The sequence below is a fragment of the Carcharodon carcharias genome, chromosome 19 (genome assembly GCF_017639515.1).
Source record: "Carcharodon carcharias isolate sCarCar2 chromosome 19, sCarCar2.pri, whole genome shotgun sequence".
Lineage (NCBI taxonomy): Eukaryota > Metazoa > Chordata > Chondrichthyes > Lamniformes > Lamnidae > Carcharodon > Carcharodon carcharias.
Window position 1 is genome coordinate 63,701,086 of NC_054485.1, and position 26,609 is coordinate 63,727,694.

General features: G+C 49.4%; 1 protein-coding gene and 1 pseudogene across 1 annotated transcript in view; one reads left to right on the plus strand and one right to left on the minus strand.

Annotated features, from left to right (window-relative positions):
* The first annotated feature begins 2,205 nt into the window (after positions 1-2,205).
* LOC121291982 (granulocyte colony-stimulating factor receptor-like) overlaps positions 2,206-26,609 on the plus strand; it is a 273,059-nt gene continuing 248,655 nt past the window's right edge. The window contains exons 1-3 of the mRNA XM_041213693.1: positions 2,206-2,274; positions 6,799-6,885; positions 11,293-11,604. Of these exons, the coding sequence (XP_041069627.1) occupies positions 6,819-6,885; positions 11,293-11,604 (379 nt within the window). The 5' untranslated portion in view covers positions 2,206-2,274; positions 6,799-6,818. The remainder of the gene's footprint in view (positions 2,275-6,798; positions 6,886-11,292; positions 11,605-26,609) is intronic.
* Positions 9,716-10,754, minus strand: LOC121291681 (annotated as a pseudogene).

The window sequence follows — 26,609 nt, forward strand, 5'->3', positions numbered from 1 at the left end:
TCCCGCCTTCACATTGAGGCTACCCTCCATCATGTTGTGTGGCACTACCGCAGTGCTAAATGGGATAGATTTCAAACAGATCTAGCAACTCAAGACTGGGAATCCATGAGGCGCTGTGGGCCATCAGCAGCAGCAGAATTGTATTCGAACACAATCTGTAACCTCATGGTTATATCCCCCACACTACCATTACCATCAAGCCAGGGAATCAATCCTGATTCAATGAAGAGTGCAGGAGGGCACGCCAGGAGCAGCACCAGGCATACCTAAAATGAGATGTCAACCTGGTGAAGCTGCAACACAGGACTACTTGTGTACCAAACAGAATAAGCAGCAAGTGATAGACAGGGCTAGGCGATTCCACAATCAACGGGTCAGATCTAAGCTCTGCAGTCCTGTTACATCCAGTTGTGAATGGTGGTGGGCAATTAAACAATTAACTGGAGAAGGCTCCACAAAAATCCCCATCCTCAATGACGGAGGAGCCCAGCACGTCAGTGCAAAGGATAAGGCTGAAGCATTTGCTACAATGTTCAGCCAGAAGTGCTGAGTGGATGATCCATCTCAGCCTCCTCTGGAGGTCCCCAGCATCACAGCCTTCAGCCAATTTAATTCACTCCACGTGATATCAAGAAACGGTTGAAGGCACTGGATACTGCAAGGGCTATGGGCCCTGACAATATTTCGGTAATAGTACTGAAGACTTGTGCTCTAGAACTTGCCAAGCCCCTAGCCAAGCTGTTCCAGTACAGCTACAACACTGGCATCTACCCAGCTATGTGGAAAATTGACCAGGTATATCCTGTACACAAGAAGCAGGACAAATCCAACCTGGCCAACTACCACCCCATCAGTCTACTCTCAATCATCAGTAAAGTAATGGAAGGGGTCATCAACAGTGGTATCAAGTGGCACTTGCTTAACAATAACCTAGCATAAAGGAAGATGGTTGTGGTTATTGGATGTTAGTCATCTCAGCTCCAGACAATCACTGCAGGAGTTCCTCAGGGTAGTGTCCACCAGCTGGAAGTTCCCCTCCAAGTCACTCACCATCCTGACTTGGAAATACATCACCGTTCCTTCACTGTCGCTGGTCAAGACCCTGGAACTCCCTCCCTAACAGCACTGTGGGTGTACCTACACCACATGGACTGCAGTGGTTCGAGGAGGCAGCTCACCACCACCTTCTCAAGGGCAATTAGGGATGGGCAATAAATGCTGGCAGGGCACCCACATCCCATGATTGAAAAAAAAAACATCTGCGGCTTGTCTGCCCATTCTGCCCTGTTTATGCGCTGTTGCATGATTATTATCATCCTCACTGTTTGCTTCTCCTCCAAGTTTGGTATCTTCATCAAATTTGGAAATTTTACCTTGTATTTCAAGATCCAACACATTTAGAGAGCAACAAAGAAAGCTCTGACCATGACACTGACCCTTGGGAAACATCTGTGTTTACCATCAATCAGTCTGAAAAATAACTTTTTACTCCAACTTCGTGTTTTCTGTTCTTACCATTTTTTTTTCACCCAACTATCCATAATAGTAGGCACTCTTTAAATGTTCGCTATCCATTTATACTTGTCTTTAATACTGTTTTAGAGTTTTACTACCCATAATGCTTGAAGACAAATGATTGTCCAGGAGGAAGCGAGGCACATTCAGCTAAAAAAAGGTCACTAAACTTAAAATCAAAAAATTTACATTTATATAGCGCCTTTTGCATCCTTAGGATGTCCCAAAGTGCTTGTACAGCCAAATAAATGTGTTTTAAATTGTAGTTGTGAATATAGAAAATATGGCATCCAATTTACACGTAATTTGTCCCACCAGCCTTTGTCCCACCAGTCTTCAACTCCCTTAGGTCTGTGATCCCATCTAAAGATCGATGATCAATACTAAGCCTTCGCCAAATAGAAAATATTTGAACTGAATTGCAGCCATGGTGTGCTGCTGACCACTGCTCGGATTTAAAGTCAAGATAGTAGAAAGGAAAGGGGAGTGAACTGAGGATCATATTGGAATAAGAGCTCTTTCTCCAAACACAGGAGAGCACGCCTGGTGCGTACACTATGGTAAAACAACTTATTTACTTGTATCATGTAACAGCTCAGCCCAGAAAGTACAGCACAGGCAGCTGTTAGCAGCTAGAAGCTGGGTCTGAGGAAAGAAGACTGAAGCTGAGTGGTTGTTGGTTTTATTGTGCTTCCTGTGGGCTGATTGCAACGGCAAGACTCTGCAGCACACTAAGAGCAGTGTTCAGGGAAAGGAGAGGTATGGAGCAAGCTGGTGGTGTACTGTTTATTCTATACTGCTCACTCTAATGTCCTCTTAACTGTTCATTCTATACTGTTCACTTTAATGTCCTCTTTATTGTCCAGTCCATACTACTCACCATAAAGCCCTTTTTACTGTCCACACTGTACTGCTCACTCTAATGTCCTCTTTACAGTCCACTCTATACTACTCACTCTAATCTCCTCTTTACAGTCCACACTATACTGCTCTCTAATGTCCTCTTTACTTTCTACTATATACTGCTCACTGTAATGTCCCTTTTACTGTTCACTCTACACCTCTCATTTTAATGTCCTCTTTACTGTCCACTCTTTCCTTCTCACTCTTATGTCCATTTTACTGTTCACTCTATACTGCTTGGACTAATGTCCTATTTACTCTCCACTCTATACTGCTGTCATGAATCTATTAATGTATATATTTTGGAAAATATTTTTCTTTTAAAATAGAGGTTTAGTTTGTGGGTGTGTCTTAATTGGATTAAAGCCAACTAGTCTGGGTGCTTTGGTGGGCACTAGTTTTGATATGGAAGAGAGATAGCATGCATTTGCATTTTTTGAATAGAGCATTCATCAAGTGGAGTGAAAATTTGATGCCTTTCTAACAGCTACCAAGCAACATGTTTATATTACTAATACAATTGGTACAATGAATGGGGTTTCATTATTAAAAAGTAAAGTTCAAAGAGGCTAGTGAGACAATGAGAATTTGAATTCAATGGGGCTGGTAGGTATAACTTCAGTAGTTTTCGGGTGTGCAGGCAGAGGCAATGTAAGATCAAAAGGCAGCTGCAAGCCTCCAACTGGTTCCACAGTGAAAAGACCCTCATTTTGAATTTGTAAGGTGAAAATATTTTGCCTGGACTTTGGTTAAGCCTATGGATTGCTGTTGCCTTAATGGAGATTAGTTTGGGAATTTGTTATAAATTATGATTGTAGTAATTTGTAGCCATGTGTACAAATATTTTAACCTGTATAGATTAATAAAACGTTTCATTTAGTTTAATGTAAAACCACAAGAACTAGTGATCTGATTCCTGAGTTTAGAGTCGCATCTCAAACATAACATTTAAAATTATAGGTTATGACAGTTGCTTCAAGATTCCCTCTGGGATTTTTTTAAATGACACCACTTTGCCAACTGTATCAGTCATAACAACTGTTCCCTCTAATGTCCTCTTAGTATTAGTAGGGAAATGGTGTTGGGGAAATTGATGGGATTGAAGGCCAATAAACCCCAGGGCCTGATAATCTACATCCCAGAGTACTTAAGAAAGTGGCCCTAGAAATAATGGATGCATTAGTGGTAATCTTCCGAGATTCTATAGACTCTGGAACAGTTCCTACAGATTGGAGGGTAGCTAATGTAACCTCACTATTTAAAAAAGGAGGCAGAGAGAAAACAGGGAATTATAGACCAGTCAGCCTGCTGTCGGTAGTGGGGTAAATTCTAGAGTCCATTATAAAAGATTTAATAGCTGAGCACGTGGAAAGCAGTGGCAGAATCATACAGAGTAAGCATGGATTTATGAAAGGGAAATCATGCTTGACAAATCTGCTGGAATTTTTCAAGGATGTAACTAGTAGAGTTGATGAAAGGGAGCCAGTGAATGTGGTTTATTTGGACTTTCAGAAGGCTTTCGACAAAGTCCCAACATAAGAGATTAGCGTGTAAAATTATGGGATTGGGGGTAGTGTATTGAGATGGATAGAAAACTGGTTGGCAGACAGGAAACAAACAGTAGGAATAAACGGGTCTTTTTCTGAATGGCAGGCTAGTGGACTAGTGGAGTACCGCAGGATCGGTGCTGGGACCTCAGTTATTCACAATATATATTAATGATTTAGATGATGGAATTAAATGTAATATCTCCAAATTTGCAGATGACACAAAGCTGGGTTGGAGGGTGAGCTGTGTGGAGGATGCAGTGATGCTTCAGTGTGATTTGGACAAGCTGAGTGAGTGAGCAAATGCATGGCAGATGCAATATAATGTGGATAAATGTGAGGATATCCACTTTGGTAGCAAAAACAGGAAGGCAGGTTATTATCTGACTGGCTATAAATTGAGAGAGGGGAATGTGCAACAAGAGCTGGGTGGCCTTGTACAGCTGTCACTGAAGGTAAGCATGCATGTGTAGCAAGCGGTAAAGAAGGCAAATGGCATGTTGGCCTTCATAGCCAGAGTACAGGAACAGGGATGTCTTACTGCAATTGTGCAGGGCCTTGGTGAGACCACACCTGGAATATTGTGTGCAATTTTGGCCTCCTTATCTGAGGAAGGATCTTCTTGCTATAGAGGTAGTGCAGCGAAGGTTTAGCAGACTGATTCCTGGGATGTCGGGAATGACATATGAGGAGAGATTGAGTCGATTAGGATTATATTTGCTGGAGTTTAGAAGAATGAGGGGGGATCTCATAGAAACCTATAAAATTCTAACAGGACTAGACAGGGTAGATGCAGGAAGGATGTTCCCAATGGTGGGGGAGTCCAGAACCAGGGTCACAGTGAGGATATGGAGCAGACCATTTAGGACTGAGATGAGGAGAAATTTCTTCATCCAGAGAGTGGTGGGCCTGTGGAATTCGTTATCACAGAAATTAGTTGAGGCCAAAACATTGTATGCTTTCAAGAAGGAGTTAGATATAGCTCTTGGGGCGAAAGGGATCAAAGGGTATGGGGAGAAAGCGGGAGCAGGCTATTGAGTTGGATGATTAGCCATGATCATAATGAATAGCGGAGCAGGCTTGAAGAGCCGAATGGCCTACTCCTGCTCCAAGTTTCTATGTTCACCCTATACTGCTCACTCTAATGTCTAAATTACTGTTCACTCTATACTGCTCAGTCTAGTGTCCTCTTTACTGTCTAATGCTCACTCTCATGTTTCCTTTATTGTTCAATCTATACTTCTCGCTTTTATGTCCACTTTACTATTCACTCTATAATGCTAATTCTAATATCCACTTTACAATTTAGACTCTACTGCTCATTCTAATGTCCTCTTTATTGTTCACCTTATACTGCTTATTCTAATGCCCTCTTTACTGTCCACTTTATACTGCTCACTCTAAAGTCCTCTTGACTTTTCACTCCATACAGCTGGTCCTAAGGACCTCTTTACTTTTCAGTCTAAAGTGCTCACTATAAAACCCTTTTTACTGTCCACATTGTACTGCTCACTCTAATGTCCTCCTTACTGTCCACTCTATACTACTCACTCTAACCTCCACTTTACTTTTCACTCCTTCCTGCACACTCTAATGTCCCCTTTACTGTTCAATCTATATAGATCACTCTAATGTTCATTTTACTGTTCACTCTATACTGCTCACTCTAATGTCTGCTTTACTGTTCACTTTATAATGCTCGCTCTAATGTCCACTTCATAACTTAGACTCTACTGTTCACTATGATGTCTACTTTACTGTTCATTCTATACTGCTTATTCTAATGTTCTCTTTACTGTCCTCTTCACTGTCACACTTACTGCTCACTCCAATGTCCTCTTTAATGTCTACTCTATTCTGCTCGCACTAATGTCCTCTTTACTGTCCACTCCCTGAAGCTCACTGTAATGTTCTCTTTATTGTTCACTGTATACTGCTCACTAATTTCCTCTTAATTGTGGACTCTATACTACTCACTCTAACGTCCTCTTTCCTTGTCACTTTATACTGCTCACTCTAATGTCCTCTTTATGTTCACTCTATACTGCTCACTCTAATGTCCACTTTACTGCTCACTCTATTGTGCTTTTTATTGTTCACTTATACTGCTCACTCTAATGTCCAATTTAACCTCCACGCTATACTCTGCTCACTTGTATGTCCACTTTACTGTCCACTCTATACTGTTCACTCTAATGCCCTTATTATTGTCCAGTCCCACTGCTCACTTTACAGTTCACTCTTCCTCTCACTCTTCTGTCCACTTTGCTGTTCACTTTATGCTATCCACTCCAATGTCTATGTTGCTATCCCCTGTATACTGCTCGATCTAATGTCGCCTTTAATTTTTACTCTATTCTGGTCATTCTGTCAGCTTTACTGTCCACTCCATACTGCTTACTCTAATGTCCAGTTTACTTTTCACTCTGGTTGCTTGCACTGATATCTCCTTTACGCTGCTCAATCTAATGTACACTTTACTACTCACTATGCTGCTCACTGTAATGTCCACTTCACTGTTCACTCTGTACTGTTCACTCTAATGTCCCCTTTATTGTCCACTCTATACTGCTTATCTAATTTCCTCTTTATTGTCCACTCTATACTGCTCACTCTAATGTCCACATTCCACTGTAATTTACCTTTTAATCACTATTGCCCACACCCCTGTTCATTGTATTGTACATTGCATTCTCTGTCCTGTATCAGAGTCAGTCCTCGTGCGTACCCATTCTGTTCTGCTGTGTTTTTGGTCCACTTGATTACTTTGTGGGTACATTGGCATAAATTCAACCCCACTAACCATCTGTGAATTATCTCTTGTGATTGGCAGGTGGTGTATCAGTCAGCACTATGCTGATATCTGCAGGTTCCATCACTCTGCTGGACTGTCTTGTCTCTCTGCTCAGTCTTCTAACAGGTAAGGGGAGTTTCTTTTGTATTCCTGTACTTATGATGAAAATCATGTCTTTGTGTAAAGGTTATACCAGTAAACATTGTGTAGCTGGGTGACAGAGTGAACTGCAGCCTCCTGTGGGGACAGTGGGGCATTTCAGCTGTGTGTGGTCATTGTTACAGCCTTGTCACAGACCCAGTCTCAGCCCCGTCACTTTTGATTGTACATTGATTGTATTTAATTTTATGCAGGTGCTGGGCCTTATTTGGGGTGTAGTAATTAGATTACTACCCTCCCCACTGTCAATCAGCCATAGCTCAACACAATGGAGGTTCATCATAGAAATATAGAAACTAGAAGCAGAAGTAGGCCATTCGGCCCTTTGAGCCTTCTCCGCCATTCATTCTGATCATGGCTTATCATCCAACTCAATAGCTTGCTCTCGCTTTCTCCCCATACCCTTTGATCCCTTTCGCCCCAAGAGTTATATCTAACTCATTGAAAACATACAATGTTTTGGTCTCAACTACTTTCTGTGATAGCGAATTCCACAGGCTCACCACTCTCTGAGTGAAGAAATTTCTCCTCATCTCAGGCCTAAATGGTCTATCCCATATCCTCAGACTGTGACCCCTGGTTCTGGACTTCCCCACCATCGGGTGGATCCTGTGTCCATAGATGCAGTTTATTCTTCCGGTTGTCATCTGGTTCAGAACATCAGAGGGTAATCATATCCCAATAATTTAATCTTGCTTTCTATCATTTCTCACAATGACTAATATGAGTGTCATTTTTTATCCTTTTTCCCCTTAATTTGCAACCTTTAGGCAATTAACCTCAAATACAATTTATATTCAAGAATGCCAGCTAGAGACAAATGGAACTAAAACCAGTCTTTATGTGAGTTTGTATTTAGTTAGTGTTACACATTGCAAGCATACCCATCTTCAGCCAACAATAACAGTGTTAGTCTCTGCCCATTTTTAAACTCTTTTGAAGTATAATCAGTCAAGTGTTTATTTTATAGAGGTTCAAGTGAATCCCCCATGTAATAGCTTGAGGGAGGAACAGGTTTAGTGCAGATAAACTTCACTTTTATTGAAGACACGTTTCAATGCTTACATGCTTGTTGCCTTCTCTCTAATGGAAGCATGGCAGATGCAGTATAATGTGGATAAATGTGAGGTTATCCACTTTGGTGGCAAAAAACAGGAAGGCAAATTATTATCTGAATGGCTATAAATTGAGAGAGGGGAATGTACAACGAAACCTGGGTGTCCTCATACACCAGTCGCTGAAAGTAAGCCTGCAGGTGCAGCAGGCAGTAAAGAAAGCCAATGTTTGTTGGCCTTCATAGCCAGAGCATTCGAGTACAGGAACAGGGATGTCTTGCTGCAATTGTACAGGACCTTGGTGAGACAACACCTGGAATATTGTGTGCAGTTTTGGTCTCCTTATCTGAGGAAGGATGTACTTGTTATAGAGGGAGTGCAGCGAAGGTTTACCCAACTGATTCCTGGTATGGAGGGACTGACATATGAGGAGAGATTGAGTCGATTAGGATTATATTCGCTGGAGTACAGAAGAATGAAGATACCTATAAAATTCTAACAGGACTAGACAGGGTAGATGTAGGAAGGATGTTCCCAATGGTAGGGGAGTCCAGAACCAGGGATCACAGTCTGAGGATATGGGGTAGACCATTTAGGACTGAGATGAAGAGAAATTTCTTCACCCAGAGTGTGGTGAGCCTGTGGAATTCGTTACCACAGAAAGTAGTTGAGGCCAAAACATTGTATGTTTTCAAGAAGGAGTTATATATGGCTCTTGGGGTGAAAGGAATCAAAAGATATGGGGAAAAAGCGGGAGCAGGCTATTGAGTTGGATGATCAGCCGTGATCATAATGAATGGTGGAGCAGGCTCGAAGGGCCGAATGGCCTACTCCTGCTCCTATTTTCTATGTTTCTATCAAAGAGGAAACACGTTTAGGCCTTGATGCTGTCATTTCCGATCAGGAGTGAAGTAGTTTGTCAGCTGGGTTTTGATGAATGTTTGGTGTTGAAAGATGATCTATTAAATGCCCATTGAAGCAGCCAGACATTAATACATTTGGAAAACAGATGTCATTCCATGGAATAATATTTCATGGACTTGTCAATCTTTTATACAATTTGCTAAAGATTGACATTACAAGTCAGGAGTATGATGGAAGGCACCCCACTTGCCTGGATGAGTGTAGCTCCCACAACATTCAAGAAGCTGGACACCGTCCAGTACAAAGCAGCCTGCTTGATTGGCATCACATCCACAAACGTTCACTCCCTCCATCGATGCACAGTGGCAGAGTGTATACCATCTACAAGGTGCACTGCAGGAACTCACCAAGGCTCCTTGGACAGCTCCTTCCAAACCCATGACCGCTACCATCTAGAAGGACCAACGTATGACAGTTAGATGAAGTCGGAAACAAGATGCTAAATCTTTTATTTAATACAACATATGTTTACAGAATGCAACATTACAAATGCCTGTGTCTTCCCTAAACAAACCTCAGTGCCTTCAGCAGTGTCCCTTTACTCAAGAGTATAAAATCAATAAACTAATGAACCACTGCTTAAAGGGGCACTGTAACAAAAAAACAAACACTTTAACAGAAACTTATAAAATTAAATGATTATTCCTGGGGCTGACAGTGCACTCCAGCCTCTTGATTAATATTTTGGAATGCCTGAAATTCCTCGCATCTTCTTCAGAAGTTGAAGCCAAATCATTAAATGATGGTTTGCTGCGCTCCCTGGTATGTCGTTTCCTCACCATTTCTTGAGGCAGAATACAGTTTATCTTGCCATTCTCTTAGGACTCCAACAAGGTTGGCATTACGGGGGTGATTCTGAGTTTTCCCAAAGGAAAAACTGATCCACCATTGTCTCGCTGTAGAATTTGGTAATCCTGGATGGTGTGGAATCCCTTTCCCAATGTGCTCAGAGCTGCCACGTGAACTATTACTGGAAGCAGAACCAAGGCGCCCCCTGTAACTGTCATGGGTTGCTGCAAGGGAGCCAGTTAAAGGGATGGATGCTATTGCAATCCTTCAAACTAGTATTTGGATGGTAACCCTTAAACACCAAACAGGAACCCAAGTGTGATGACTGAAGAAAGTAAATGCTAGGTGAAGGGCCCATTTGAAACTGTGAACCCGCACAGTGTTCTCAGCAGCAAAAATCGATTCTTTGGATAATATTCATGAGGCGCTCACTTGGCCCCCCATGACAGAGTGAATGTGAAGAGCAGTATTTGCTCAATCAATGTTCTCCACCTGTATATCCTTAACCTCAATAGTGCAATAACATACAATTAACAAGGAGCAGACACATGGGAACACCACCACCTGGAAGTTCCCCTCCAAGTCACTCACCATCCCGATTTGGAAATATATCGCCGTTCCTTCACTGTCACTGGGTCAAAATCCTGGAACTCCCTCCCTAACAGCACTGTGGGTGTACCTACATTACATGGACTGCAACGGTGCAAGAAGGCAGCTCACCACCACCTTCTCAAGGGCAATTAGGGATGGGCAATAAATGCTGGCCCAGCCAGCTTCCCATGAACACATTTTTAAAAAAGAAAGAAGTGCTGGAAAGAAAGGAAATTTTAAAATTAAATGGATTTACACAAATCATCAACTGTATGATCGGCTTGCAGAACATATTCAAAGAAAATGCTCAGCGCTCCAGAGGAGGGCAATGTAATGTTTTTCACAAAATGTGGAGGGTTTTGATTTAATTTGTTTTGAAACTGTGGTTATATTAGCTCTATTTTTTATTTAAAGAGATAAAAGGCAATATTTTAATTATATTTTAATTGCATTTGATTACATGCAGGTGGTGAGCATTAGCCAGAGATTCACTTGAACCCCTATATAAATAGTCACAGGCTGTAACTGTGGCATTGAGTTCAGAGGTGTATATTTGTAATGTGTAATTCTGTAAGTAAATATAAAAATGTGAATAGATTGGCTCTCCTTATATGCTTTATCAACCAGCTTCATGGAATAGAGAGTCATAGAGTCATTTAAGGCACAGAAGGGAGCCATTTGGCCCAGCAACTCTGTGCTGGCTCTCCACTGTGCTGGTCCCACTCCCCCAAAAAGAACAAATGCTGCTCCTGAATCGGTCTCATCATCTTTGTAATTGGTGCTAATTGTGAGCAGGATTGTTTGAGAATTAGCCTTTTTTTGGTGACATGATTTTTTAAAAATTGCATTTCCGTAATTAGTAGTTGTCTAATAGGATGACTAGGTTAGATATGTAGTATTCTGTGGACAGGACATATCTGGTCAACCTTCCCCATTGTCTTTCAGACATGAGTTTTACAGCACTGCTTTCAAAATGAAAGATACTTGTAATTACTATTTGCTCTTTTTTTAACAGGAGCTGTTTTGGAGGCAAATGGATGCATCCATATTTTAGTGAGTGCTAATACAGTGCAGTGGGAATCTCCATTGTCTGCCACTTGCACAATAACAAACACCTCCTGTGTTGTGGGCTCCATTGCACATGCCTCTCAGGTATTGTGGCAACTGGACAAGGTGGACATTCCCAGGACACAGTGTACCATTGTGAACAGCACAGTCTCTCAGATCAACATTCCTGCTTTCAATCAAACGGTTGGGCTACTCAGCTGTCAGATCCGCCAAGGACCAGGAGTGACTCTGCAAGATAGAGTGAGAATCCACGCTGGCTGTAAGTATGAACAGTCAGAAGCACAACATTCCAGTTACTTTGCAAACCTGACACTATCTCAGCTTCCCAGCTTGTCTCCAAGTTGCTGCTTTTGTATTTTGTTCTCCTCAACAAGAAACATTTTGTGAAAATTACAACTGACATGGGCAGCATTTGGAAGACAGAGATACCATCACACTCTGGGCAAGTCTTCATATAAATCTTTTACTGCTGCCACTTCCTTATTTATCCATTAAAATACCAACTTTTGTCTGATTTACGACTGGGCTCCAGACTGTGAGGCAAACATCATTCCAGCTGAGCAGCATTACAGTAAAAATAAAACCAGCAAAGGCCTCAGTGTAGAGAAAGCAATTGTTCTGACTAAAATGGACAGTTTACAGTGCTGAAGTAGGCAGAATGCAAATGGGGTTGTTGTTTGAAAAGAATCAAACTTGGCCCCGGTGTAGAGACAGGCAACCAGGTGCTGCCCGTGGCCAAGAGACAGGCACCCAGATGTTGGCCCTGGCTGAGAGACAGGCACCCAGATGCTGGTCCTGGCTGAGAGACAGGCACCCAAACGCTGGCCCTGGCTGAGAGACAGGCATCTAGACACTGGCTCTGGCTGAGAGACAGCCATCTAGATGCTGGCCCTGGCTGAGAGACAGGCATCCAGACACTGGACCTGGCTGAGAGACAGGCATCTAGATGCTGGCCCTGGCTGAGAGACAGGCACCCAAACGCTGGCCCTGACTGAGACAGGCATCCAGATGCTGGCCCTGGCCGAGGAACAGGCATCCAGACGCTGGCCATAGCTGAGGGACAGGCTCTAGACGCTGGACCTGGCTGAGAGACAGACATCCAAATGCAGGCCCTGGCTGAGAGACAGACATCCAAATGCAGGCCCTGGCTGAGAGACAGGCATCCAGTTGCTTACCCCGGCCGAGAGACGGGGACCCAGACGCTCGCCCTGCCAGATAGACAGGCATCCAGATGCTGGCCCTGGCAGAGAGACAAGGCACCCAGATGCTGGCCCTAACAGTCCCACTGGAATCCAGATATTGGCCCTGAGAGCGAGGCTCCAATCTACGACTGGCCCTGACAGTGAGACTAGCAACCAGACATTAGTCTTGGCAGTGACACACGCACCCAGGCACTGACCCTGGCAATGAGATGTGAATCCAGACACTGGCCCTGATAGTGAGCCTAGCAGCCAGACACTGGCATTGACAGTGAAAATAGCCTCCAAACGCTGGCCCTGGCCGTGAGATTAGAATACAGGTACTGACTCTGGCAGTGAGACAAGAATCCAGGCGCTGGCCCTAGCAGTGAAACTAGCATCCAGATCCTGGCTCTGGGAGAGAGATTGGCATCTAGACACTAGCCCTCTCAATGAGATTAGCAACCAGGAACTGGTTCTGGCATTTAAACTAGCATCCAGATAATGACACTGTCAGCAATTCTAGCATCCAGACACTGGCACTGGCAGAGAGACAGGCATCCAGACACTGGCACTGTCATGGAAACTAGCATCCAGGCACAGCTCCTGAGAGTGATACTAGCATCCAGATACTGGATCTGGTAATGAGACTAGCATCCAGACATTGGGCCAAACAGTGTGACTACAACCCAGACACTGGCTCTTGCATGGTGACTAGCATCCACCACTGGCCCCGACAGTGAGACTAGAATCTAGTCTCTGCCCCTGACAGTGAGCCTAGTATCCAGGCATAGGCCCTGGCAGTGAGGCTAGCATCAAGACAATGAGACTAGCAACCAGATACTGGCTGTGACAGTGAGACTAGCATCCAGACACTGGACTTGACAGCGAGACTAGCATTCAGACACTGGCCGTGAAGTTGAGACTAGCATCCAGATGCTAGTCCTAACAGTGAGACTAGCATCCAGGCACTGAACCAGGCGGTGAGACTGGCAACCAGTCCATTGCCCTGACAGTGAGGCTGGCATCCAGGCACTGGCCCTGGCAATAAGACTAGAATGCAGTGAATAGCCCTGGCAGTGAGACTAGCATCCAGACACTGGCCCTGACAATGAGACTAGAATTCAGTCACTGGCCCTGGCAGTATGACTGGAATCCAGGCACTGACCCCTGCAGTTTGACTGACAATTGAGCAGTGGCACTGGCTGTGAGACTGGCATCTGGACACTGGCATCAGCAGTTAGACTGGTGTACAGGTACTGGCACAAAGACTGGTATCCAGAGACTGGCACAGGCAATGAGACTACAATGCAGTTACTGGCCCTGGCAATTAGACTGCCATCCAGATGCTAGCCCTGACATTGAGACTAGCATCCAGGCATTGGCCCCGGCAGTGTGACTGGCGTCCAGGCACCTGCGCCAGCAGTGCAACTGGCCTCCAGGCATTGGCCCTGGCAATGAGACTAGAATGCAGACAATGGTCCTGGCAGTGAGACTAGCATCCAGACACTGACCCTGACAACGAGACTAGAATTCTGTCACTGGCCCTGGCATGAATCCAGACCCTGGCCCTGGCACAGAGACAGGCATGCAGACACTTCCCTTGGGAGTGAGACAGGCATGTAGGCACTGACCCTTGCAGTGAGACTGGAATGTAGTTACTGGCCCCGGCAGTGTGACTGTCATCCAGGCAGTTGCCCCGGCAGAGTGACTGGCATCTAGGCACTGGCCCCAGCTTTATGACTAACAGCAAGGCACTAGCCCTGGCAATTAGACAATAATGCAGTCGATGGTCCTGGCAGTGAGACTAGAATCCAGACCCTGGCACAGAGACAGGCATGCAGACAATTGCCTTGTGAGTGAGACTGGGATGAAGACACTGGCCCTGACAGAGAGGCTAGCATGCAGACACTGGCGTTGGCAGTGATACTGGCATCCAGGCATTGGCCCTGGCAGTGAGAATGGCATCCAGGCAATGACCCTGGCAGTGAGACTGGCATCCAAACACTATCCCTGGCAATGGGACAGGCATCCGGGCACTGTCCCTGGCAGTGAGATTGGAATGAAGTCACTGGCCCCGGCTGTGTATCTGGCAGTGTACCTGGCATGCAGGCACTGGCCCTGGCAGTGCGACTGTTATCCAGGCACTGGGCCCGGCAGTGCAACTGGCATTCAGGCACTGGCCCCGGCAGTGCAACTTGCATCCAGGCACTGGTCCCAGCAGTGCGACTGGCATCCAGTCACTCGCCCTGGCAATGAGACTAGAATGCTGTCAATGGTCCTGGTGGTAAGACTAGCATTCAAACGCTGGCCCTGACAGTGTGACTGGAATTCAGTCACTGGCCCTGGCATGAGACTAGAATCCAGACCCTGCCCCTGGCACGGTGAGAGGCATGCAGATACTTGCTTTGGGAGTGAGACAGGCATGCAGACACTGGCCCTGGCAGTGCAACTGGAATCCAGGCAATGGCCCTGGCAGTGTGACTGGCATCCAGGCAATGGCCCTGGCAGTGAGACTGGCATCCAGACACTGGCCCTGGCAGTGAGGCTGGTATCCAGACACTGGCCCTGGCAGTGAGACTGGAATGCATTCACTGGCCGGGCAGTGTGACTGGCACCCAGGCACTGACACCGGCAGTTCGACTGGCATCTGTGTAATGGCACTGGCTGTGAGACTGGCATCTGGGCACTGGCATCAGCAGTGACACTGGCATACAGGTACTGGCACAAAGACTGGTATCCAGAGACTGGCACAGGCAATGAGACTACAACACAGTCACTGGCCCTGGCAGTTAGACTGGCATCCAGATGCTGGCCCAGATATTGAGACTAGCATCCAAGCATTGGCCCTGGCAGTGTGACTGGCATCTGGGGATTGGCCCCAGTAGTGCAACTTGCTTCCTGGCACTGGCTCCAGCAGTGCGACTTGCATCCAGGCACTGGCTCTGGCAGTGTGACTGGCATCCAGGCACTGACCCCGGCAGTTTGTCTGGCATTTGAGCAGTGGCACTGGCTGTGAGACTGGCATCTGGGCACTGGGCTCAGCAGTGAGACTGGCATACAGGTACTGGCACAAAGACTATTATCCAGAGACTGGCACAGGCAATGAGACTGCAGCACAGTCACTGGCCCTGGCAGTTAGACAGGCATCCCGATGCTGGCCCTGACATTGAGACTAGCATCCAGGCACTGGCCCCGGCAGTGCGGCTGGCATCCAGGCACTGGCCCTGGCAATGAGACTATAATGTAGACAATGGTCCTGGCAGTGACACTACCATCCAGACACTGCCCCAGAAATTGAGCTTAGAAATCTGTCACTGGCCCTGGCATGAGACTAGAATCCAGACCCTGGCCCTGGCACAGAGACAGGCATGCAGACACTTCCCTTGGGAGTGAGACAGGCATGCAGGCACTGGCCCTGGCAGTGAGACTGGAATGTAGTTACTGGCCCAGGCAGTGTGACTGGAATCCAGGCACTGGACCCGGCAGTGCGACTGGCATTCAGGCAGATGCACCGGCAGAGTGACTGGCATCCAGGCACTAGCCCTGGCAAATAGACAATAATGCAGTTGATGGTCCTGGCAGTGAGACTAACATCCAGACACTGGCCCTGACAATGAGACTAGAATTCTGTCACTAGCCCTGGCAGTGAGACTAGAATCCAGACCCTGGTGCTGGCACAGAGACAGACATGCAGACACTTCCCTTGGGAGCGAGACAGGGATGAAGGCACTGGCCCTGGCAGTGAGATTGGAATCCAGGCACTCACCCTGGCAGTGAGACTGGAATGCATTCACTGGCTCCGGCAGAATGACTGGGATCCAGGCACTGACCCCAGCAGTTCGACTGGCATCTGGGCACTGGCAGTGATACTGCCATCTTGGCACTGGCACCAGCAGTGAGACTGGCATACAGGTATTGGCACAAAGACTGGTATCCAGAAACTGGCACAGGCAATGAGACTACAACACAGTCATTGGCCCTGGCAGTTAGACTAGCATCCAGATGCTGGCCCTGAAATTGAGACTAGCATCCAGGTATTGGCCCCGGCAGTGCATCTGGCATCCGGGCACTGGCCCTGGCAGTGCGACTTACATCCAGGCGCTGGCCCCTGCAGTGCAACTGGCATCCAAGCACTGGCCCTGGCTGTGTGACTGGCATCCAAGCACTGGACCTGGCTGTGTGATTGGCATCCAGGCACTGGCCCCAGCAGTGTGACTAGCATCCAGGCACTGGCCCTGGCATTGAGACTAGAGTGCAGACAATGGTCCTGGCAGTGAGACTGACATCCAGACACTTGCCCTGAAATTGAGACTAGAATCCAGACCCTGGCCCTGACACAGAGACAGGCATCCATCCATTGGCCCTGGCATTGAGGCTGGAATCCAGGCACTGGCCCTGGCAGTGAGACTGGAATGCATTCACTGGCCCTGGCAGTGTGGCTGGCATCCAGGCACGGACACCGGCAGTTTGATTGGCATCTGGGCACTGGCACTGGCAGTGAGACTGGCATCTGGGCACTGGCATCAGCAGTGAGACGGACATACAGGTACTGACACAAAGACTGGTATGCAGAGACTGGCACAGGCAATAAGACTACAACACAGTCACTGGCCTGACAATTAGACTGGCATGCAGATGCTTGCCCTGACATTGAGACTAGCATCCAGGCATTGGCCCCAGCAGTGCAACTGGCATCCGGGCACTGGCCCTGGCAGTGTGACTTGCTTCCAGGCACTGGCCCCAGCAGTGCGACTGGCATCCAAGCACTGGATCTGGCAATGAGACTAGAATGCAGACAATGGTCCTGGCAGTGAGACTAGCCTCCAGACACTGCCCCTGAAATTGATACAAGAAATCTGTCACTGGCCCTGGCATGAGACTAGAATCCAGACCCTGGCCCTGGCACAAAGACAGGCATGCAGACACGTTCCTTGGGAGTGAGACTAGCATGCAGACACAGGCTCTGGCAGTGAGACTGGGATCTGGGCACTGACCCTTGCAGTGAGACTGGAATGTAGTTACTGGCCCCGGCAGTGCGACTGTCATCCAGGCAGTTGCCCCGACTTTGTGACTGGCATCCAGACACTGGTCCCAGCAGTGCAACTGGCAGCAAGGCAGTAGCCCAGGCAATGAGACAAGAATGCAGTCGATAGTCCTCGCAGTGATACTAAAATCCAGAAACTGGCCCTGACAATGAGAGTAGAATTCAGTCACTGGCCCTGGCATGAGAATACAATCCAGACACTGGCCATGGCACAGAGACAACAGGCATGCAGAAACCTACCTTAGGAGTGAGGCAGGCATGCAGACAATGGCCCTGGCATTGACACTGGCATCTAGGCACTTGCCCTGGCAGTGAGACTGTCATCCTGGCACTGGCCCAGCAGTGCAACTGGCATCCAGGCACTGGACCCAGCAGTGCGACTGGCATCCACTCACTCGCCCTGGCAATGAGACTAGAATGCAGTCAATGGTCCTGACAGTGAGACTAGAATGCAGTCATGGCCCCTGACAGTGAGACAAGAATGCAGCCACTGGCCCTGGCAATTAGACTAGAATGCACTCACTGGCCCTGGCAGTGTGACTCGCATACAGTCGCTGACCTGGCAGAATGACTGGCATCCAGGCAGAGGCCCTGGCAATAAGACTAGAATGCAGTCAATGGCCCTGGCAGTGAGACTAGCATCTAGACACTGGAACTGACAATGAGACAGGAATTCAGACACTGGCGCTGGCATGAGACTAGAATCCAGACCCTGGCCCTGGCACAGAGACAGGCATGCAGACACTTGCCTTGGGAATGATGCAGTCATGCAGATTCTGGCCCTGGCAGTGAGACTGGCATCCAGCACTGGCTACTGGAAGTAAGACTGGCATCCAGGCACTGGCCCTGTCAGTGAGACTGGCATCCAGGTACTGGACCTGGCAGTGAGACTAGAATCCAGGCACTGGCCTTGGCAGTGAGAGTAGAATCCAAACATTGGCCCTGACAGTGAGACTAGAATGCAGTCACTGGCTCTGGCAATGCGACTGGCATCCAGGCACTGACCTGACAGTGAGACTAGAATTCAGTCACTGGCCCTGGCATAAGACTAGAATCCAGGTGCTGGCCCTGGCGCAGAGACAGGTATGCAGAAACTTGTCTTGGGAGTGAGACAGGCATGCAAACACTGGCCCTGGCAGTGAGACTAGCATGCAGATATTGGCACTGGCAGTGAGACTGGCATCCAGGCACTTGCCCTGGCAGCGAGAATACAAGCAAGACACAGGCCCTGACGTTGCGACTAGAATGCAGTCACTGATCCTGACAGTGAAACTAGAATGTGGTCACTGGCCCTGAAAACTAGACTAGAGTCCAATCACTGGCCCTGACAGTGAGACTAGAAAGCAGCCACTGGCCCTGACAATCAGGCTAGAATACAGTCACTGGCTCTGGCAGTGAGACTGGCCTACAGGCGCTGGCCTGGCAGTGCAACTGGCATCCAAACAGTGGCCCCAGCAGTTAGAATGGCGTCCAGGCACTGGCCCTCGCAGTGAGACTGGCATCCAGGCACTAACCCAGAAGTGAGACTGGCATCCAGCCACTGGCCCAGGCACTGAGACTGGAATGCAGTCAGTGCCCTGGCACCAGGACAGGCGTGCAGACACTTGCCTTGGGAGTGAGACAGGCATGCAGAAAATGGCCCTGGCAGTGCGACTGCCATCATGACACTGACCCCGGCAGCATGACTGGCATCCAGGCACTGGCCCCAGCAGTGCAAATGACATCCAGGCACTGGCCCCGGCAGTGTGACTGGCATGCAGACACTGGCCCTGTCAGTGAGATTGGCATCCAGGCACAGGCACCAGCAGTGAGACTGACATCTGGGCATTGGCTCAGGCAGTGAAACTGTCATCAGGACACTGGTAACGCCAGTGAGACTGGCATACAGGCAATGGCACCAGCATTGGTATCCAGAGACTTGCACAGGCAATGAGACATGAATCCAGACACTGGCCCTGGCAGTGAGACTGGCATCCAGATGCTGTCCCTGACATTGAGACTAGCAACCAGGCATTGGCGATGGCAATGAGATTAGCATCCAGACACTGTCCCTGGCATAGATACAGGCATCCAGACACTGGCCTTGGGAGGGAGACTAGCATCCAGGCACTGGATCTGGCAGTGAGACTACCACCCATAAAGTGGCCCAGACAGTGAGACTAGCATCCAGACCCTGGTGCTGACAATGAGACTTGCATCCAGCCACTGGACCTGACAGTGAGACTAGCATCATGGCACTGGCTTTGGCAGAAAATTGAGCATCCAGACACTGACCTTGGCAGAGATAAAAACATCAAGACGCTGGCCCAGGCAGTGAGGATGGCATTCTGATACTGGCTCTGGCAGTGAGACTAGCATCCAGCCACTGGCTCTGGCAGAGGGGTGGGATAAAGTTGCTGGGCCTGACAGTGAGACTAGCATCTGAGCACAAGCTTTGGCAGTGAGACTAGAATCCAGGCACTGGCCCTGGCAACCAGGTCAGCATCTTGGCACTGGACCTGAAAGTGAGATTAGCATCCAGGCACTGGATCTGGCACTGAGACCAGCATTCATACAGTGGCCCTGACTGTGAGACTAGCATCCAGCCACTTGCCCTGGCAGTGAGACTATAATCCATATGCTGGCCCTGGCAGTGAGACTATAATCCAAACGATGGCCCTGGTAGTGAGACTTGAATGCAGTCACTGGCACTGACAATGAGACTAGAATGCAGCCACAGGCCTTGACAATTAGACTAGAATGCAGTCACTGGCCCTGGCAGTGCAACAGGCTTCCAGGCACTGGTCCCGGCAGTGCAACTGTCTTCCAGGCACTGGACCTGGCAATGAGACTAGAATGCAGTCACGGGTCCTGACAATTAGACTAGAATGCAGTCACTGACACTGACAATTATACTAGAAGGCAGTCACTGGTCCTGGCAGTGCAACAGGCATACATGCACTGGCTTGGGAGTGTGACTGGCATCCAGGCACTGGACCTGGCAGTGCAACTGGCATCCAGGAACTGGCCCTGGCAATGAGACAAGAATGCAGTCACTGGTCTTGACAATTAGACTAGAATGCAGTCACTGGCCCTGACAATTACCCTAGAATGCAGTCACTTGCCCGGGCAGTGAGACTGGCATCCTGACACTGGCCCTGGCAGTGAGGCTGGCAACCACAGACTGGCCCTGGCTGTGAGATTAGCATCCAGGCACTGGCTTTGGCAGTGATAGTGGAACAATGTTGCTGGGCCTGGCAGTGAGACTAGCATCTGGGCACAAGCTTTGGCAGTGAGACTAGAGTCCAGGCAGTGGCCCTGGCAACCAGGTCGGCATCCTGGCACTGGAACTGAAAGTGAGACTAGCATCCAGTCACTGGATCTGGCACTGAGACCAGCATTCATACAGTGGCCCTGACTGTGAGACTAGCATCCAGTCACTGGCCATGAAGGTGAGACTAGAACACAGTCACTGCCACTGGCAGTGAGACTGGCATCCAGGCACTGACCCTGTCACTGAGATTTGCACACAGACACTGGCCCTGGCAGTGAGACTATAATTCAGATGATGGCCCTGGCTGTGAGACTAGAATTCAATCACTGGCCCTGGTAGTGCAACAGGCATCCACGCACTGGCCTGGGTGTGTGGCTGGCATTCAGGATATGGACCTGGCAGTACAACTGGCATCCAGCCACTGGCCCTGGTAGTGAGACTAGAATTCAGACATTGGTACTGACAGTGAGACTAGCATGCAGTCACTGGCCCTGACAATAAGAGTACAATGCAGTCATGGGCCCTGGCAGTGTGACTGGCACCCAGGCACTGGCCCCGAGAATGAGACTAGAATGCATTCACTGTCCCTGACAATGAGACTTGAATGCAGCCACTGGCCTTGACAATTAGACTAGAATGCAGTCACTGACCCTGGCAGTGTGACTGGCATACAGGCACTGGCCCCGGCAGTGCAACTGCCTTCCAGGCACTGGCCAAGGCAGTGCAACAGGCTTCCAGGCATTGGCCCCGGCAGTGCAACTGGCTTCCAGGCACTGGACCTGGCAATGGGACTAGAATGAATTCAATGGTCCTGGCAGTGAGACTAGCATCCAGACACTAGCCCTGCCACAGAGACAGGCATGCAGACAATTGCTTTGACAGTGAGGCAGGTATGCAGACATTGGCCCTGGCTGTGAGACTAGCATAGAGACACTGGCCCTGGCAGTGAGACTGACATCCAGGCACTGGCACTGTCAGTGAGACTGGCATCCAGCCACTGTCCCTGGAGGTGAGACTGGCATCCAGGCAATGGCCCAAGCAGTGCAACAGGCTTCCAGGCAATGGCCCTGGCAATGAGACTAGAATGCATTCAACGGTCCTGGCAGTGAGAGTGGCATCCAGTCACTGGCCATGAAGGTGAGCCTAGAACACAGTCACTGCCACTGGCAGTGAGACTGGCATCCAGGCACTGACCATGTCACTGAGATTTGCATGCAGACACTGGCCCTGGCAGTAATACTATAATCCATGGGCTGGCCCTGGCAGTGAGACTAGAATCCAGACATTGGCTGTGGTAGTGAGACTGGCATCCAAGCACTGGCCCTGGGAGTGTGACCTGCACCCAGGCACTGGCCCTAGCAATGAGACTAGAATGCAGTCACTGTCCCTGACAGTGAGACCAGAAAGCAGTCACTGGACTTGACAATGGGACTATAATTCCGTCACTGGCACTGGCATGAGACTAGAATCCAGATGCTGGCACTTGTACAGAGAAAGGCATGCAGGCACTGGCCCTGGCAGTGAGACTAGCATCCAGGTACTGGCCCTGGCAGTGATACTGGGATGCATTTACTGGTCCCAGCAGTGTGACTGGCATCCAGCCACTGGCCCTGCCAGTGAGACTGGCATCCAGGCACTGGCCCTGGCGGTGATACTGGAATGCATTCACTGGCCCCAGCAGTGTGACTGGCAACCAGGTACAGGTCTTAACAGTGAGACGAGAATGCAGTCGCTGGCCCTGGCAATGAGACTAGATTGCAGTCACTGGCCCTGGCAGTGTGACTTGCACCCAGGCACGGGCCCTAGCAATGAGACCAGAATGCAGTCGCTGGCCTTGACAATGGGATTTTAATTCAGTCACTGGCACTGGCCCTTGTACGGAGAAAGACATGTAGGCACAGGCCCTGGCAGCGAGACTAGCATCCAGGCACTTGCCCTATCAGTGTGACTGGCATCCAGGCACTGGCCCTGGCAGTGAGACTAGAATCCAGCGCTGACCCAGGAAGTGAGACTAGATCCAGACATTGGCTGTGGTAGTGCGACTGGCATCCAGGCACTGGCCCTGGCAGTGTGGCCTGCACCCAGGCACTGGCCCTAGCAATGAGACTAGAATGCAGTCACTGGCCCTGACAGTGAGACCAGAAAGCAGTTATTTGACTTGACAATGGGACTATAATTCCGTCACTGGCACAGGCATGAGACTAGAATCCAGATGCTGGCCCTTGTACAGAGAAAGGCATGTAGGCACTGGCCCTGGCAGTGAGGCTGGCATCCAGGCACTGGCCCTGGCAGTGAGACTGGAATGCATTCACTGGCCCCAGCAGTGTGACTGGCATCCAGGCTCTGGCCCTGACAGTGAGATTAGAATCCAGGCGCTGACCCTGGAAGTGAGACTAGAATCCAGACATTGGCTGTGGTAGTGAGACTGGCATCCAGACACTGGCCCTGGCAGTGTGACCTGCACCCAGGCACTGGCCCTAGCAATGAGACTAGAATGCAGTCACTGGCCCTGACAGTGAGACCAGAAAGCAGTCACTGGACTTGACAATGGGTCTATAATTCCATCACTGGCACTGACATGAGACTAGATTCCAGACGCTGGCCCTTGTACAGAGAAAGGCATGCAGGCACTGGCCCTGGCAGTGAGATTAGCATCCAGGCACTGGCCCTGGCAGTGAGATTGGCATCCAGTCACTGCAATACAGTCACTGGCACTGACAGTGAGACTAAAATGCAGTCACTGGCACTAACAGTGAGAGTAAAATACAGTCACTGGCCCTGAAAATGAGACTAGAATGCAGTCACTGGCCCTGGCAGTGTGACTGGCATCCAGACAGTGGCCTGGCCTGGCAGTATGATTGGCATCCAGGCACTGGTCCTGGCAGTGTGACTGGCATCCAGACACTGGCCTGGCCTGGCAGTGTGACTGGCATTCAGCCACCAGCCCTGGCAGTGTGACCTGCACCCAGGCACTGGCCCTAGCAATGAGACTAGAATGCAATCACTGGCCCTGACAGTGAGACCAGAAAGCAGTCACTGGACTTGACAATGGGACTATAATTCCGTCACTGGCACTGGCATGAGACTAGAATCCAGACCCTGGCCCTTGTACCTAGAAAGGCATGCAGGCACTGGCCCTGGCAGTGAGACTGGCATCCAGTTACTGGCCCTGGCAGTGATACTGGAATGCATTCACTGGTCCCAGCAGTGTGACTGGCAACCAGGTACAGGGCCTGGCAGTGTGACTGGCATGCAGACACTGGCCCTGTCAGTGAGACTGGCACATTGGCACCAGACCTGGTACTGAGACCAGCATCCATACAGTGGCCCTGACAGTGAGACTAGCATCCAGTCACTGACCATGAAGGTGAGACTAGAACACAGTCACTGCCAGTGGCAGTGATGCTGGCATCCAGACACTGAACCTGGCACTGAGACTTGGACCGAGACACTGGCCCTGGCAGTGAGACTATAATCCAGGCGCTGCCCTGGGAGTGAGACTAGAATCAAGGCATTGAGCCTGGCAGTGAGATTAGAATTAATTAACTGGCCTTGACATTGAGAATAAAAGCCAGACACAGGCCCTGGCACAGAGATTGGCATCCAAACACTGGCCTTGGCAGTGAGACTAGAATGCAGTCACTGGGACTGACAGTGAGACTGGCATCCAGGCACTGACCCAGTCACTGAGATTTGCACCCAGACACTAGCCCTGGCAGTGAGACTATAATCCATATGATGGCCCTGGCAGTGCGACTAGAATTTAGTCACTGGCCCTGGCAGTGAGAATAGAATCCAGACACAGGCCCTGGAGCAGAGACAGGCATGCAGACACTGTCCCCGGCATTGAGACTGGCATGCAGACACTGTCCCTGACAGTGAGACATGAATGCAGTCACTGGCCTTGACAGTGAGACGAGAATGCAGTCGCTGGCCCTGACAATGAGACTAGATTGCAGTCACTGGCCCTGGCAGTGTGACTTGCACCCAGGCACTGGCCCTGGCAGTGTGACTTGCACCCAGGCACTGGCCCAAGCAATGAGACCAGAATGCAGTTGCTGGCCTTGACAATGGGACTATAATTCCATCACTGGCACTGGCCCTTGTACGGAGAAAGACATGTAGGCACTGGCCCTGGCAGCAAGACTAGCAACCAGGCACTGGCCCTGTCAGTGAGACTGGCATCCAGGTACTGGCCCTGGCAGTAATACCGGAATACATTTCACTGGCCCCAGCAGTGTGACTGGCATCCAGGCACTGGCCCTGGCAGTGAGACTAGAATCCGGGCACTGGCCCTGGCAGTGTGACCTGCACCCAGGCACTGGCCCTAGCACTGAGACTAGAATGCAGTCACTGGCCCTGACAGTGAGACCAGAAAGCAGTCATTTGACTTGGCAATGGGACTATAATTCTGTCACTGGCACTAGCATGAGACTAGATTCCAGATGCTGGCCCTTGTGCAGAGAAAGGCATGCAGGCACTGGCCCTGGCAGTGAGACTGGCATCCAGGTACTGGCCCTGGCAGTGAGAGTAAAATGCAGTCACTGGCCCTGAAAATGAGACTAGAATGCAGTCACTGGCCCTGGCAGTGCGACTGGCATCCAGACAGTGGCCTGGCCTGACAGTATGACTGTCATCCAGGCACTGGTCCTGGCAGTGCAACTGACATCCAGACACTGGCCTGGCCTGGCAGTGTGACTGGCATCCAGCCACCAGCCCTGGCAGTGTGACCTGCACCCAGGCACTGGCCCTGGCTGTGAGACTGGAATGCATTCATTGGCCCCGGCAGCATGACTGGCATCTGGACACTGGCACAGACAGTAATGCTGGCACCTGGGCACCGGCACCGGCAGTGAGACTGGAATACAGGTACTGGATCTGGCAATGAGTCTAGAAAGTTGTCACTGGTCCTGACACTGAGACTTGCACCCAGACACTGGCCCTAGCAGTGAGACAAGAATCCAGGCACTGGCCCTGGCAGTGAGACTAGAATTCATTTGCTGGCCCTGGCAGTAAGAATAGAAGGCAGACACAGGCCCTGGAAATGTGACTAGAATGCAATCACAGGCCCTGGCATTGTGACTCGCATCCAGGTACTGGCCTGGCATTTTGACTGGCATCCAGGCACTGACCCTGGAAGTGAGACTGGCATCCAGGCACTAGCCCTGGCAATGAGACTAGAATGAATTCAATGGTCCTGGCAGTGAGACTAGCATAGAGACACTGGCCCTGGCAGTGAGACTGACATCCAGGCACTGGCACTGTCAGTGAGACTGGCATCCAGCCACTGTCCCTGGAGGTGAGACTGGCATCCAGGCAATGGCCCAAGCAGTGCAACAGGCTTCCAGGCAATGGCCCTGGCAATGAGACTAGAATGCATTCAACGGTCCTAGCAGTGAGAGTAGCATCCAGTCACTGGCCATGAAGGTGAGCCTAGAACACAGTCACTGCCACTGGCAGTGAGACTGGCATCCAGGCACTGACCATGTCACTGAGATTTGCATGCAGACACTGGCCCTGGCAGTAATACTATAATCCATGGGCTGGCCCTGGCAGTGAGACTAGAATCCAGACATTGGCTGTGGTAGTGAGACTGGCATCCAAGCACTGGCCCTGGGAGTGTGACCTGCACCCAGGCACTGGCCCTAGCAATGAGACTAGAATGCAGTCACTGTCCCTGACAGTGAGACCAGAAAGCAGTCACTGGACTTGACAATGGGACTATAATTCCGTCACTGGCACTGGCATGAGACTAGAATCCAGATGCTGGCCCTTGTACAGAGAAA